Source organism: Polyodon spathula, chromosome 10 (genome assembly GCF_017654505.1).
Source record: "Polyodon spathula isolate WHYD16114869_AA chromosome 10, ASM1765450v1, whole genome shotgun sequence".
NCBI classification, from domain to species: Eukaryota; Metazoa; Chordata; class Actinopteri; order Acipenseriformes; family Polyodontidae; genus Polyodon; species Polyodon spathula.
In genome coordinates, this window is record NC_054543.1 from 6,570,893 (window position 1) to 6,587,000 (window position 16,108).

The 16,108-nt window shown below is 36.9% G+C and overlaps 1 protein-coding gene across 1 annotated transcript; it reads right to left on the reverse strand.

Annotated features, from left to right (window-relative positions):
- Window positions 1-231: 231 nt before the first annotated feature.
- Window positions 232-10,405, reverse strand: LOC121322433 (deleted in malignant brain tumors 1 protein-like). Its single transcript, XM_041262392.1, has 16 exons — window positions 10,300-10,405; window positions 9,883-9,918; window positions 8,833-8,883; window positions 7,953-8,099; window positions 7,704-7,848; window positions 7,262-7,446; window positions 6,695-6,817; window positions 6,424-6,480; window positions 5,605-5,721; window positions 5,258-5,299; window positions 4,866-5,010; window positions 3,639-3,847; window positions 3,203-3,378; window positions 1,776-2,164; window positions 1,172-1,434; window positions 232-706 (listed from the first exon to the last, which is right to left on the reverse strand). The coding sequence occupies exons 1-16, from the start codon at window positions 10,358-10,360 to the stop codon at window positions 660-662; spliced, it is 2,193 nt and encodes a 730-aa protein (XP_041118326.1). The 5' UTR covers window positions 10,361-10,405; the 3' UTR covers window positions 232-659.
- Window positions 10,406-16,108: the final 5,703 nt, after the last annotated feature.

Sequence of the window (16,108 nt, forward strand, 5' to 3'; positions counted from 1 at the left end):
CTTTAATGCACAAAACCATATCCTGATTTCATGGTGTACTCTGCACAGTGTGATATTTTCAAGAAATATACCTTTAAAATGTTTATGGTAACATTTGATTTAATGCTGCATTTCTGTTAAGAAAAAGGGAGGTGTTACATTCAGGCAATTCAAGAATATGTATTTATAAAGTTAATTTCAGGCAAATAAGGAATGCTGTGGTGAAATAACTTGAAACTAAAAGAAACAACATTCTTTTAAAAGCCATTTTATTGCATTTCTACTGTTACAGCTTTAAGAAACTATAATATTGTCTAAAAGATCATTATTACAAGAGAGAAACAGGATTTCAGCATCAGAGTACATTTTGATTAGGTCTAAACACTGTTTAATGAGTAGTTTCTCCAGTGAAATTGTTTGATCTTAAAAGGATAATGCAAAGGATAATGTTGGTGCCTGCAGTGCCATTTATAATTGAAAATGACAGATGGCATTGTCATCCAATGCTTGTCTGCTGGACTGAAATGTTTGTTCCTTTTGTTGACATTATTATTATTACCTAAGAAACCATAAATCTTGATGGTTACAGAGAAAGTTAAGGAATTAATAGGTTTGATAATACAGTGCAGGTAACTTTAAAAGCTGTTGCTGTAGATTCAGAGAAATAACTGCTTGGACCTTTATGTGGGAATTTTCACAGGAGCCTTTTCACCGGCTTTCATCTGGTCTGAAAAGCAATACATTAGAAAGGCTTATTTATTATAGTGTTATATGGATAGCCCTATTTCCTTTAATGTACATCTCTGAAGGATTTTACACTATAATGCTGCCTAATATATTATTGCTAAATGTTATAAACATCTGTCCCTATGTTCATAAAATAAGAATTTATTATATTAGTATGTTACAGAACCCAATGCAGTGTTCAAGAAACTTGAAAATGCTCTTTAAAATAAATGATATATATATATATATATATATATATATATATATATATATATATATATATATATATATATATATATATATATATTAGCTCAAAGAGCCAGTGTGTGTGTGTATTTATTTATTTTTTCTGTGGTTTATCCATGCAGGGTATAGGCTGATCAATTCAAACACTTTGTGCTGAAAAAGTTAAAGAAGAACATAAATGAGTTTGATGTCTTTTTAGCAGTGCCCACTTTCTGATTACCTCCAGGAGCCCCCTCCTGCCTCAGCTGGATGGGTCCCAACACAACTTCAGTCTTCCTTCCGGACGAGCTCAGGTCCCTCTTGCTTCTGGGCAAGCAGCCTCTGTAGCAGCGAGCGGAATAATCGTAGGCCTGGCACACTGCAATTTTACACTGCAGGTACACTGAAGGGTGGCTCTGCAGAAACTTGAAGGCACTGAATTTGAAGCGGGCAGTGCCTATAGCATTAGAGTAATAGGAAGAGTATGTGCCATCTCTCACACACCTGAAAAATCAAACAGTACATGTGATGTATTATAAATCATCAACATTTCATAAGTGCTCTGTTAACTTGGATTCTAATATACAATTTATAATACGTTTACATGGTAAGTAGGGTGTCCCCTTGGCTCTGTCACTTACATGCTTTTCTCTGCTAAGAAAGGCTTTGGACTTTAAGGGTGCTCTACTTTACCAACTGAAAAGTTGAATGTGCCACCTTAGGCGAAACTGGCATCTATTTAACTTGTTTGTGTGTGCCCTATTCCCCTTGCTTATCTTTTATATATTGAGATAGCTTCTGCTAATGACAGCATTGTGCAAGCTCAATGGTAAGTGCAGTCCTACCCGTTTCTGATTAAGTAGTAGGTCTTTGACACAAAGTCATGTGAAGAAGGGGAGGCCACGCAGGTGTCCACAAACACAACCAGGTCTGAATCCGAGCTGTTGAGCTGCACTTGCACGAAAAGTTCTTGGTTCAAATCCACATAATATGGCCATTCACGAACAGGTGTCCAGAACGAATTTGATGTGTAGAATGCCATGTTGACTCTGTATTGGCCCCAGCTGGTTTCATTAGCAGTCACCTCTTCCTTCGCCACGTACATGATCTCCACATTTGTGTTCTGTTCCATTTTGCAGCCCACGCGAAGCTGCAGGTTGGTTTGGCGGGTGATCACCCCTCCAGAACTATAACCTCTGATGTTATTGTAATAGGCAATGCTTCCGTTATTTACCTGCAAAGGAAAATAATATCTGAGCTGTGGTGAAAGTATACAGAGAGAAACGGAGACCTACTCCAGCTGTCCAGGTTACATTCTGTAAGTATTTGTGAACCAGCTCAATAAACAGTACAATGGGCTGCAGGTTCAAATCCTAGCAAGGGAAATACAATACATTTTTCAGAACTCTGGAGATAGATGTCTTCACATACAATACTGTATACATTTCTGTAGTTACTTTAATGACAAGCATCTCTGGAAGTTTCTTATGTAACTATGGGTAGCCCTGGCAATCCCACTTTAATTTGAGTAAATACTGAAATAAGTTTATAAAGTCCTTTGACTCAATTAAAGATTTAAGTTTCTATACAGTGGTATTACTATACTATATATTCTACTGGGTGGCTCTATAATTACGGGTGATTTACATTTGGAAATATTTTTAGGCAGGGAGTTCCACAACTGGGTGTGCAGTAGCGGCTGAAGGCTATTGAACTCACTGACTAGAACATGAATGGTGCAATCACCAGGAACTGCAATGTCAGAGGACTTCCAGGTGTGGCCAGGAACAGAACATGGCTGCAGTTTTAGCTATACATTTCGTACAGCTAGAAAAAATATACTAACTTACTGGAAGGATACAAACCCCCCAGTATTATTATTCATTTGGAAATTGTAAGCTTTACCCACTTAGATAACTATTTACAGAATTATGCGATAGAGCTTATTTTATGAATATGTATTTTGTCTGAGATATACAATTGTATTACATATCGGCATTACATTATTCTTCTTATTATTTTTTTTTGTATTTTAGTTGACCCTTTCATTTTAACCAGTAAATTGGCATTGACTGTGACTATGAATACCTGAATAGGTGTCGATTCTATGCTACCACTGTATGCAGGTGAACTGGAAATGTATAAAAAAGTATTGTGAAAACCAATAAAATATTAATATTAAAAAGGTATGTCAAGTTGAAAGCGTTTAGATGAATGCAGGTACTGTGCAGGAATCCTGACCAGGCTGCATGTTCTTTGGGACTGGCACTACCTCTCGGAACGTTCCACAGCGATTCAGTGGTATTCTGAACAGAACCTGAGAGCCCGTGGTTTGCGGTCTGCAGTTTGGATCATTCAGGTATAATTCACTGGCATTATAGCCCAGGGACTCGATGTAAGACCTCTGCAAAGTCACTTCCATGTAGTCCGAACTGCACTGGATGTTTGCTTTAAGAAAGCAGGAAACAGCAGTGAAAATGAAGCATTTAGAGAGTGAAAACTGGGTTTAAATTGTGCACTACTTGCAATATAAATGGTTTAAAGAAGATGTATCTCCCTGTGTATCCTGTTAAAAAAAAAAGTGTTACAATGAATGACTTTATTTAGCCTTCTTTAATAATTGAGACTATAGGGGTTATAGTATGCAGAAACAAAATCCCCTATATAAACATATAGTAATGAACATGTTAAATGTATATTTGAATTACCTCGGTTTTGATGTACAGTATTGTAGTGAGCATAAAACCCAGTAGCTGTGACAGACCCGTCTGTTCTGAACACCACTGTCATAGTGTTTGAAGATGATTCAAATACAGTTGTATTATTACGACAAATAAATCCAATGCGACGGTAATTGGTTGAAGGTCCATCATATATTGAAATTGAATCACAGTTACAATTACTGCAAGCTTCCATTCTGGGGGGAAAAAAAAAAAAAAACCTGTTGTCTCACAGATATTTTTCAGATTGTGCATATTGAACAGTGGGTGCTCCATTATACTTTGAACATTTGAAAACAGAGCTCCACAAAGCATATATATATATATATATATATATATATATATATATATATATATATATATAGATATATATATAATATATATATAGATATATATATATTATATATATAAAAGTAAATTTAGGTTTGCAAGTGGACCAGGACTGGAACACGCAGAGTGTTGATGAAAGGCATTGATTACACCGTGTAACAATTATTTTTTTTTTTTTTTTTGTTCATGGGTAGTAAGTGTTATTTCCTAATTGCTTATGCCTCAAAAGTATAGAAAATGGCTATTATTCCCCACAAACTTTGCTTTTGTGACCAGGACAGTGATATTTCAAAATATCACTATTTCCAATGGGAAAACTGGCAAATGTGTGTCTTTTCGTTCACAAAAAGTCAGAAAAAAACAACATATGAATCCAAATTAACATGTACTTATACTAAAGTAATACAAAAATTTCAGTTTTTATAGTATAATCGTAAATCTCGAAAAACTACTCACTTCTAAATCTTTTGTAGTCATTTTTGTATTACTTTAGTATAAATACATGTTAATTTGGATTCATATGTTGTTTTTTTCTGACTTTATGTGAACGAAAAGACACACATTTGCCCGTTTTCCCATTGGAAATAGTGATATTTTGAAATATCACTGTCCTGGTCACAAAAGCAAAGTTTATGGGGAATAATAGCCATTTTCTATACTTTTGAGGCATAAGCAATTAGGAAATAACACTGACTACCCAGGAACAAAAATTGTGTTACATAGTGTTATGAATGTAGGTTCTGTTCACAAAAATGAACTTGTATTTATAAAATAGATTTTATGTGACCTGTGACCTTTCTGTGTCATGTGAAGTAAACGTTATGTTGAAACTGGTGCCAAATGAGTCAGCACTAATAATGGGTCGTTCCAAAAAAACATACTTACTGTATTTTAAGGAATGTCAAGTATATTTTATCATTTCTTTCAACCTGTATGTGCCATGTGCAGTAGGCTCCATTTGGGTAATTATAGGGGTAGTTAGGGCTTGAGAATGATCCATAGGGTCCTCCCAGGTAACCTCCACAGGAACCTAATTAAACAAACAAAAAAAAAGCATACTCTGTAAGAAACTACTGCAACGTTTTATATATAGCAAAACAAACAAACAAAAATTGCATTATACTATAGAATACTGTGTTTAATATGTTACATTCAAAGGCAATATAAAATCCCATGCTTTGCTTCTTGTTGGCTTTAGTGCCTTTGTACCAAGGCAAACAGTATTCACTTAGCTCTGAATAATAGCAGTGATGGGTTATAACACAATAAAAACCCACCTGGTGTGCTTGGGGTTGGGGTGGTTGAAGGTTGACAGTAACCTATGGAACAGAAACCTGTTTTTAGATAGTGAGTAAATTGAAACAATGCAATCACATTGTAGCTGGTCATCTCTACTGCATATCTGTGATTTAGGTGCAATGCATCTGAACAATAATGTACAGTTAGTCGAAATGTTTTGGTCAGATTATTGTTTTTTCAGGGTCACAGAGTGACATTACAGATTCATTTAGACTAGCTCCGTTTCATATACACCTGAAACCCCAAAAGACTGTATGATGACCTAATCTACCACAACAGAGTGATCTGATTGGATGTAAACGTTGTTCTAGGGTATACTGCTTACCGTAATTCAAATAGGGGCAGTAGTTACAGAAGTCATCACAGCAGTTACCATAATAAGCACAATTGGAGCTGCATGAGCAGTTTCCAGCATAACCATAGCAACTGCCATAGCATGATCCTGGTGATGAATAGAAAGAAATACAAAAATACTGTAGGACAGGTTGAGAGTTTTCTGTATTCTATAACCACCAGTCAGAAACCGTTTTTTCTACATTTGAAATACCTGAAATAATTTCCAAACAAGACAAGCAGTACAAGAAAACAAGTGTTTTTAGAGAGGGTTTTCTTTGGTTTGACAAATCAGATATTTAAAATGCTGTGGCATAATCAGTTATGAGCACATTCTCCATATCTTTAAATAATGATTACAGCTGCAAAATTGAATAAAATGTCCATTTACATAATAATCATGTACCACAGTTTAAATATAGAGTAGATTTCTAACAGAACATGAGGGGTGTTGTGGAGATTTCCCCTTGATGGTGTTATTAATGAATATTTCAGTATGGAAAATCCACAACCAACTTGTAAATTAAAATAACATGTTTTTTTCATCACATCTCTCAAATAAGAGGATGTAGCAACAGTATATATCCCTTTAAAACTGGATTCCCAGGTTACCACACTGGGTGCCCTCACTACACTACCTCGATCCACACTGCTGTGTCTAAATAATGTTACTCATGCACGCCACTATCTGGCACTGATTATATGTATTTTGTTGGTCTTTTCGTGCATAAAGACTACAATACATCAATATAAATGAAGCAGTCTGGTACGCACAACTGTGCTGTGATAGAAAGTAATGCAATGCAAATACCTGTTGCTGGTGTTGTGGGGTTTGGATAGGAAGGAGTGGAGGTGTGAAAGCAGTAATCTAAAGGAACAGAACAGAGTTGTATGGAAATAAATAATTGCAGTATCATCACAGTTTATAGATAGGTTACAGGTTATGAAACATTTTAAACAGAAATCATTTTATGATTTTATTTCATGGAATTGATTCTCCATCCTTTGAAAAATAAAATATAACTGACACCCCCCATATAGTCTGGCTGTTCTCTTTCTCTCCCCTCCACAACACTTCTTACTGTAATTCTCATAAGGGCAGACATCACAGAAGTCCCGGCAGCAGCTATTAGAATACACACAGCTGGAATCACAGGAGCACAATGCATTAGAGCCACCGCAGAGGCCTGCACACGATGCAGTGTCTGAAACAAAAGAAACAGCATGCACACGTTCACAGTGAACCAGCTCTACATTCATACACACAAACAATGGATTATAAACTACATATTAATCACTAAGCAATTGTTTGGAAACAATACAGCAATTATAGGACCGCTCTAGATAATTTAAGCAGTCTAACAACTTAATAAGAAGCAACTATTAAGGTCGTTCTTTCCGAAAATAAGGCGGTCGAGTTTTTCTGCTGTTTAACTAGCAACTTTTCATGTACTGTAAAGCCTGCTACAGTATAGTCATTGGATGTATTTAGACCACTATGCATGTACAGTATGTGTTCAGTATAATACCTTGCATGTCAAACTATCCAAACAGCTTTTTGAATTTCAAGCGGAATTCAGTTCATCACAACTGTTTTAACCGCTGTGTACAGGGTCCTATGCTTTTGTTTTTAGTTTCACATTACCTACCATAATAGTAGTAAGATGCAGTAAATCCTGAGCCTGTGATGGAACCGTCGGAAGTGAAGACCACAGTCATGGTATTTGAAGATGAACTAAAAGTCACACCCTGTGACTGACACACTTGTCCGATTTGTGGAGAACTGGTTGAAGGGCCATTGTACACTCTAACATAGTCATATCCACATTCCAATCTGAAAATAAATACAACAGCAAACACAATGCACATTCAGTTGTACAGCTCTTTTGAAGTGCTTGTGTTATGCTATCACTTCAACACAGTAACCATAACTGGGGGGAGATGGGCTTGGGGCAGGTTGCTCAGGTTTGGGTTACTGAATGTTTTGTTATTTGTTGTTTTGACCAATCTTTAAAAAAAAAAAAAAAAAACATTAATCACAAATACAAAAATGAATATTTAGTAACATACACTAAACAATGTCCTACTTACTGAACATTTGTCAAAGTCAGGTATATTTGACTGTGTCGATCAACTGTTATGTACCAGACGCAGCGTGCATTGTGTGGGTAGGAGTACGGGTAGTTGGGGCTTGTAAATGCTCCTCTTTCACCAGTCAGTTGACCCCCACAAGGTACTAAAATAAAATAATCATATGAATGACTGGTAAGGTTTGGTACTTTGCAGGCAATCTCTTAGTTACAACGGACAAGTCATGTGAAAAGAGGAAGTGGTACGTACCAAAAGTGGTGATGGGCCAGGTTGTGGTTCTGTAGGGCCAGGCTGTGGTTCTGTAGGGCCAGGCTGTGGTTCTGTAGGGCCAGGCTGTGGTTCTGTAGGGCCAGGCTGTGGTTCTATAGGGCCAGGCTGTGGTTCTATAGGGTGTTGCTGTTTTAGAAGTTAAAAGGGACAAATACATTATGGAAAAAAAAAACAAAAAAACATTCAAACAAACACTGGTTTAGGGTTCATGCCATGGTTGTCACATCAACAGTAATTGCAAGCTAACCATGCTTGATGCAGTGAGGATAGGTGCAGTCATAATTAATCAGGATCTAAGCTTGGTTCTTTCCAGGACAGCTTTTTTATTTTATTTTTTCTAGTATGGTTTATAGCAATGTCTGCCCCAGAACAAGTGCTTGAGGAAATCCAGGGGAATAATAATAATAAAAAAAAAAAACTGAATGACTGATAACTTACAAGGTTTGCAAGTCAGGTACTTTGGTACAATCCCTTGAGAGAAGCAAATTAATAACCACTCTAGCCGTGGTTTTAAAACCCATTTGTTCAAATTTAGATGACCCATAAAAATAAGTTAATTGTTGCAATCAAGGGAATTCCCTGGTGCTGTAAACTTCTAGCTCTGACTTTTTGGTTGCTAAAACCAAAAAGAACACCTGTTCACTACAAAGGTATAAGAGTGTGCGTGGGGTTAAAGTAGGGTACAACAGACCTCTATTGAACCCAATCTTAAATCAGACAAACACCTTCACAAACAGTGAATGAAACACTAAAATAATGCAGTGCAGCTTTTAATTAGGATCAGATAAATAGTGCAGAACAGTAATATACCGGATTGACACTAGAACATTGGAACTGTGTTAAAGCAGTCGGTACTTACTGGCTGTTTCTGGGTATGTTGTTTCGGTGTACCATTTTTGAGAAGGAACTCCTGAAAGAAAGAAATTCATGCTTTTAACCACATAATGATGGATATTCTACATTGATTGAAATATAAAGATCATATCCATATACTATAGTCCAGGTCAGTTCATGTTTCTAACTGTCTTGTTATATACTGTATACTAATCCACAGGTAAATATAATGACAACTCAAAGCACCAGGCAGCTCACCAAGATGCAAGTATTTAAAATATAAAATGTCCAAGCTTTTGAAAAAATAATTCTGTACCTCTTGCACTGCCAAAAACTACCAACGCGTATGCAATGAGTTGCACCACGGTCTTCATCTTTCTCCTTAGCAATCTGTAAAGACTATCACTCCTATCAGCTTTATATACTGTACCTGCTACACTGCAGTTGGGATTTTATGAGTGCCACAAAACAATAACATGTCATATAATGGTATGGAAGAGCTCAATCTTGTAATTCATGAGTGTGGAAAGAATGCAGATGGATGTAATATTTCAAACGATTTTATGATGCTGAGAATAAGGAAGCTGGAATTTCACAAACATTAAAGTTATTTAACTTCCTTAAACAGAAGATGTTTATTGAGAGTTATTGAGAGTTGCTTATCCCGTTTATTTGATTTGGCAAACTGTTGGACACTGAATTGGCAGGGCAAGATTGATTGTGTTGAATGTACAGAGTTTAATTAGCAGCATATAACTGTCTTGGAGTCATTAACCGAACCTGCTATCTTTCCAACATTGTTATTGTTAAGGAAATAGATTCTTCTTTTTTGTCCGCTCCTTGGAGACGTGTTTGGAATTGTATTAAAAAATATGCAGATATTTTGAACATTATTTTTGTTGAATCATTTGAATGTTATAAGGGTTTACATTTTATTTACAGGTTCAATTAAAAGGTACAAAAGAAACAAAGAGTGTGAAAGAGGGGCTGAGACTTTTGGCAGTTAATGCAATGATAGCATTAAATACTGGAATTCCGCAGTTTGTCATCCAATAAAATACCAGATTAAACTTACCTGCTGTGTTAGATGATGTTTGTTGGGCAGAAGATCCTGAAAGACACAATTAAACAGTGCAGAAATATTCTCATCTTGCACTACAGTGAGTTGGTGGTGCATGCTTTTGCAAAGTTTTTGGGTTCAATTTTTTCATATTTTCTACCACAGTAAAATTCTATCCCGTGAAGTAGTCTTCAATATTTAGCTTGATGAAGTCATGGGAAAGGTATGAAAAAAGAAATCTGTACATTTACAGAAAACCATCAACTGCATAAATGATATCCCTTTGTTGTCTTTGCTGAAATCATACACAATTCGTTTACAACATTAATAAATACAAGTATATCATTAAGATAGAGGCAAAACAGGGAGCAATTATTATTACAACATGGTAAAGTTTATTCTGCAGTGAAATTTATATTCATAGGAACATACCTGGGAATGCACTGTCAAAAGCAATCAGCGCATATACAAACAGTTGCACAGCAGGCTCCATTTTTCTCCTTTGCAGTCTGTTATAACTATCAGTCGCACTTAGTATATATACTGTACCCCACCTGCTGAACAATTGGACTGTTATGTAGGTCCAATTATTTATCAGAATAAACAATCATAGAAATCATACACTTTGCACAGCTCTTTCAATGTAGACTATCTACTTGGTTTGGCAAACATTGGCTACAGTGAATGAAACCTTTCATTGTATTAACCATTCTGGGTCTTTCTGTTTCGGTATGCTTAATATAACTTTGTCAAGGGAAAGTGTGTTTGAAAACAAACAGTGGAGGTACTTAGAAACTTTTGATGCCATGACAACTACAATTAGTTGTAGGACAACACAGCCCTGGGCAGCTTACAGGCAATCCCGCAGGCGCCCAGCCAGACCACAGGGGTTGCTGGTGCGTGGTGAGCTGAGGGCACCCTGGCTGACCTAGCCCTCCCTTCCCTGGGTCGGAGCCCGCCCTCAGTCGGCAAAGGAATAGCCTAGAATCGAACCAGCAATGTCCAGACTATAGGGAGCATCCTGCACTCTACACGGAGCGCCATTACTGGATGCGCCACTCGGGAGTCCCCTACTATTTCTACCCATTTAACCCTTCAGGCATCATGAATTGAGTCTATTTATCCACAGTGCCTATAGAAAGTCTACTCCCATTTTCAAAATGTTCACCTATTGTTGCCTTATAGCCTGGAATTAAAATGCATTAAAATTGTATTGATATAATTGTATTCATTTATCTACATATCCTACCCCAAAACTTCCAACTGAAAAAAATATTCTAGAAATTTGTAGAAAATTAATTAAAAATAAAAACTGAAATAGCTTGGTTGGAAAAGTGTCCACCCCCCTTTAGTAGCAATCCTAAATTAGCTCAGGTGTAACCAATCGCCTTCAAAATCACACACCAAGTTAAGTGGCCTCCACCTGTGTTAAATTGTAGTGATTCACATGATTTCAGGATAAATTCAGCAGTTCCTGTAGGTTCCCTCTACTGGGTAGTGCATTTCAAAGCAAAGACTCAACCATGAGCACCAAGGCGCTTTCAAAAGAACTCCGGGACAAAGTTGTTGAAAGGCACAGATCAGGGGATGGGTATAAAAAAATATCAAAGGCATTGAATATCCCTTGGAGCATGGTCAAGACGATTATTAAGAAGTGGAAGGTGTATGGCACCAGCAAGACCCTACTTAGATCAGACTGTCCCTCCAAACTGGATGACTGAGCAAGAAGGAGACTGATCAAAGAGGCTACCAAGAGGCCAATGGCAACTGTAAGAGCTACAGGCTTTAATGGCCAAGACTGGTCAAAGTGTGCATGAGACAACAATATCCCAAACACTCCACAAATCTGGCCTGTATGGTAGGGTGGCAAGAAGGAAGCCATTACTCAAGAATGCACACCTTCAATCCCGTTTGAAGTATGCAAAAAAACACTCGGGAGATTCTGTAGCCATGTGGCAAAAAGTTTTGTAGTCTGACGAAACTAAAATTGAACTTTTTCTACTAAATGCAAAGCATTACGTTTGGCGCAAACCCAACACAGCACATCAAATGAATGGAGCAAAATACAGAGATGACCTTGAGGACAACTTGCTGCCCTCTGCAAGAAAGTTGAAACTGGGACAGAAGTTCACCTTTCAGCATGAGAACGACCAAAATACAGAGATGACCTTGAGGACAACTTGCTGCCCTCTGCAAGAAAGTTGAAACTGGGATGGAAGTTCACCTTTCAGCATGAGAACGACCAAAAGCTACACTGGAGTGGCTAAGGAACTGATTATATATATATCAGTACCAGTCAAAAGTTTGAGTACACCTGCTTGAAACCAGGTTTTTCATGATTATCTATGCTTTTAAACTTAATATTTCATTATATGATACGTGTACTTATATAAGCTGATAATCATAAGTGAATTGCATTCAAAAATGTAATTTTTAAATGAAAATGTATATCTTGTCAATTTCAATGAAATGGTCACCCAAAGCAAGGGGATTTCAGTCTGAAGCCCAAATCAGTTAAAAGTCTGAAATGTGTATAACACAGTGTTAGAACACTGGTCTAAGTATAAAAGTGTCTTTATTAGATGTTCTCCGAGTTAACTAGCATGTTACCCAATTAACCTTTCGTCACCAATTATTGTTAACAGGCGAGGGTCCATGAGTACTAAAAATATAGGTAGCATAGGCACAAGTTTGTCATTCCTGAATGTAAGGGATCAGAAAATGGCGAAATATGCTCAGTTAAGCAAAGAAAAAATTGACAAATATCCTAAGCGTTTAAAAGAGGTTATTATTGCTAAAGGTACCTGTGACAGGCTGGCGAGTGGATTGAGGCTCAGAGACAAATTAAAGGCAAAAAATAGTTATTTTATTAAATAAAATAATAAACAGGCACAAGGGCCAACAGAAAAGAGATTCAAACAAAATAAGTGAACTTACAAAAGTAAAAGGTCAGGTTCCATGGCTTTAAACAAGATTTTCCTTTCTTTTAAAAAACAAAACACCCACACCCACAGCCAGGCCCTCTCCCCTGGCTTTTATCCCCTGTGGCTGGAGCTCAATTAATCAATTATTACTCAATTAGAGCTCCAGCCACATTCTCACATGTTTTTCTGGCAGGGAGAATTTAACCCCCTCCCTGCCAGTTCCAAACATGTTCATATAGACAGGGAGTTCCCCGTCACAGTGCCTCAACTATCTATTCATTTCATTTTCCTTATGAGGGTATGAATACTTTCGAATTGGCATTTTTGGAGAAATTGCATAAATATGTAACTGTAAACATCTATTTCTTATAACTTATTTTCCCTCATCCACAAAAGCAAAATTTCAGCTACAAAAGATTTTTCTTATAGCTATTTGTTTTTGAGAAATTTCTAGAAATTATAAATTTCCAGTGAATAACCAATCACCAGCTGCTTCCCCTACTGACAGAAGACACTGCAGGTGAAATGACCCAGGGAGTGCAAACAGGTGACCAGAATAAGGCAAAGAAAGTGAGAGCCTCCTTTAACCAGAGTACCAGATGAGCCCCTGCCACTGTTAATGACTAACCATGCAGACTGGGACAGGTATGAACAGATACAGATACCTTTACAACAGCACAAAGACAAGGGCTGCAGACACCACAAGCACATCAGAAACAAAACTACTTTACAGCACTGTGTGGCTCACTAACATACTCAAATTCACATTCGACATTGCAGGGATTTAAGATAACATGGTTATATTTTGTAATATCTGACCAGCTTCAAATTGTAGTAGTGTGTTTTTATAAGTATAAACCAGCTAAATAAAAGTTGGCCAAGCTTGAGAAAACATTCCATGTAAGTTTTGTTTCCCCTGATCAGAATCCCCTTATCAGTCATACCTTTTAGAGAAAGTACTTTACTTAAAAGTATTTACATTCATAATTTATTGCACCATATTACAATAGGTGAAAATAGATTAGTAGTAACCAATGCAACATTTCATACTTTCATGTTTAATGTTTTGCAAAATAACAATAACTGAATGCACGGCTATCATGTGCAAATAATACTTGGCCTACTTTAAACTTGCTATTTCTTTGTCCATTGCAAGCATTGCTGACTATCTGATTGATATCAGTATAAATAATCAAGGAAACAAAATGAACTGTGAACTGACTTTAATATAATATCATAATAAAAGCCTTTTATTATGCGTTTTTCATGTATGAAAAAAAAACCTGTGCAAACATTTTTGGCACGAATATCAAATTCCATCAACAATACATGCTTTGTATTGCAAGTGTATTGATATATTGCAACAGGTCGCCAACATGTTATGAGCACAATAGGTTTTATTGGTGTGATTGGCCAGATACATTGGTCACAAATATTTATGGCCTTACAGTATCTATGCAAGCATCAAGTAATTGCCTGTGAGTCACAGCGGTGTGCGAACGGCAGGTATGTTTAAAAGAGTTCTTCACAGGCTGCTGTTGAATTTCTAACAATTCTTGTTATTTTCAACTGCTAAAATTACATTTTGGAAAAAATAGAAAAAAGGTTTCAAACAAATGCAAATCATACACATGTTTTAAAAGCCTGGGGGCCACCATAGCATTGTGTGTATACAAAAACATGGCAGAACATTACATTACTGGGCACACCGAAGCATGCAATAACATGGCGCTGTAATAACTGGGTAACTATCAACAATGATTCCTGCTCTCACGGGTTAACCAGGTGCAATTATTGTGTTACCATGTGTGGCGGAGTGTCCCGCCCCTTTATGTTTATTAGTGTTTTATCTTGTATGTAGTGTGTTATATAAATATGGGTTACGAGCACGAGTGTTAAAAATGTATATTTGTATTTATTAAATGCTGAGCGGAAGCAAGTGCTCAACTTCACCAAAACTCTACGTCTCTGTCCTGTGTGTTCTTCCAGGTCTGACATCCACCACCAGAGCCATCCTGATCACACGATCACACCATGTAATTACATCAGGTATCAAATGATTTCACAAGGCCATTTCCGTTACACAGTAGTTTAATTATGTTACTGCACTGGCAAAGGTCAGTAGCTGCAACACGTCTACATGAATTCGCTTAGTTGCTTTTTCATAATGATGTTATAATAATAAATATATAAGCTTAACAGCAGATACCTGGTGAGCGCTTGGCTTTTTACGACATTCTGTATATTCACTTGAGCCGATAGCACACCGTCAATACAAGAACACTGTTCTTTTAGCGTGCTCCTATTTTTTCATTACACCGTAGTTACCATGCAGGTGCAGCAACTTTTTTTTTTTTAATTACATCAGGTTATTAAACTTTAATTCCATGGCTATTCACGAGCAGTGTTCCACTGCGTTTTATTGTTACAATTAACTTGAAATTGAGCAGTGGCTGGATGGTATCACTAGATAAGGGTTTGTGGTTAAAAGCAGTCTATCATTGCTTTTGTCTGCACAACCAACTTAAACCTATGGGATTTAAAAATGAGATTCCAGTTAGCATACTGACACACAACCACGTGCTACACAGAGCAAAACGATTTGCAGATTGGTCAGATTCTTAAAAAAATGACAACAAATGCATTGAATGAAGAAAGAGAAATGCTAAATTGCTTTGTAAGTTCTCTGCAGTGGAAATTGGAGGTGCATTTACAGTATTGACTTTCATCGGATTTTAGTTTAAGTCTGAGTTGTTAATGAGGCTTACAAGAATTATTATGCAATACAAAACCACGTTACCCGACTACTTTTAAACACCTTGTCGTCGTCCCCCGCCCCCGATTATTCGAGTTATCAGATCAAGCTCTCCACAGGTGAGGGTCACTGGTGCCTTTTGTTATGTGTTTTTTGCGTATGAAAACAAACCGCAAACATTTTTGACACGAAGTCAAATTCCACTAACAGTATCTACTTTGTATATTTCCACAGGTAGGCAACGTTTTTGGAGCAAAATAGAATTTATGGTGCGACTCGCCAAATATTTTGGTCGCAAATATTTATGGCTTTACAGTAATCGGTTTGTGAAGCATTAGGTCACAGGGTCAATGCCAGTAGTTGTCTGAGGTATTTATTTTTAGTTACAAATACGAAGCTTGAATTTCAGATGGTCTCTGTGATATGCCTGGTGCTTACAGCAAATTTCTCTTTTTTTGTATTTTCTTTTGCAGATGCGTACCTGTGTGATGACATGCAGAAATCTAAAAGTTACATACTCTCAAGATGGTAGCCATTTTGGGACAAAAGCTGATTTGAGTGG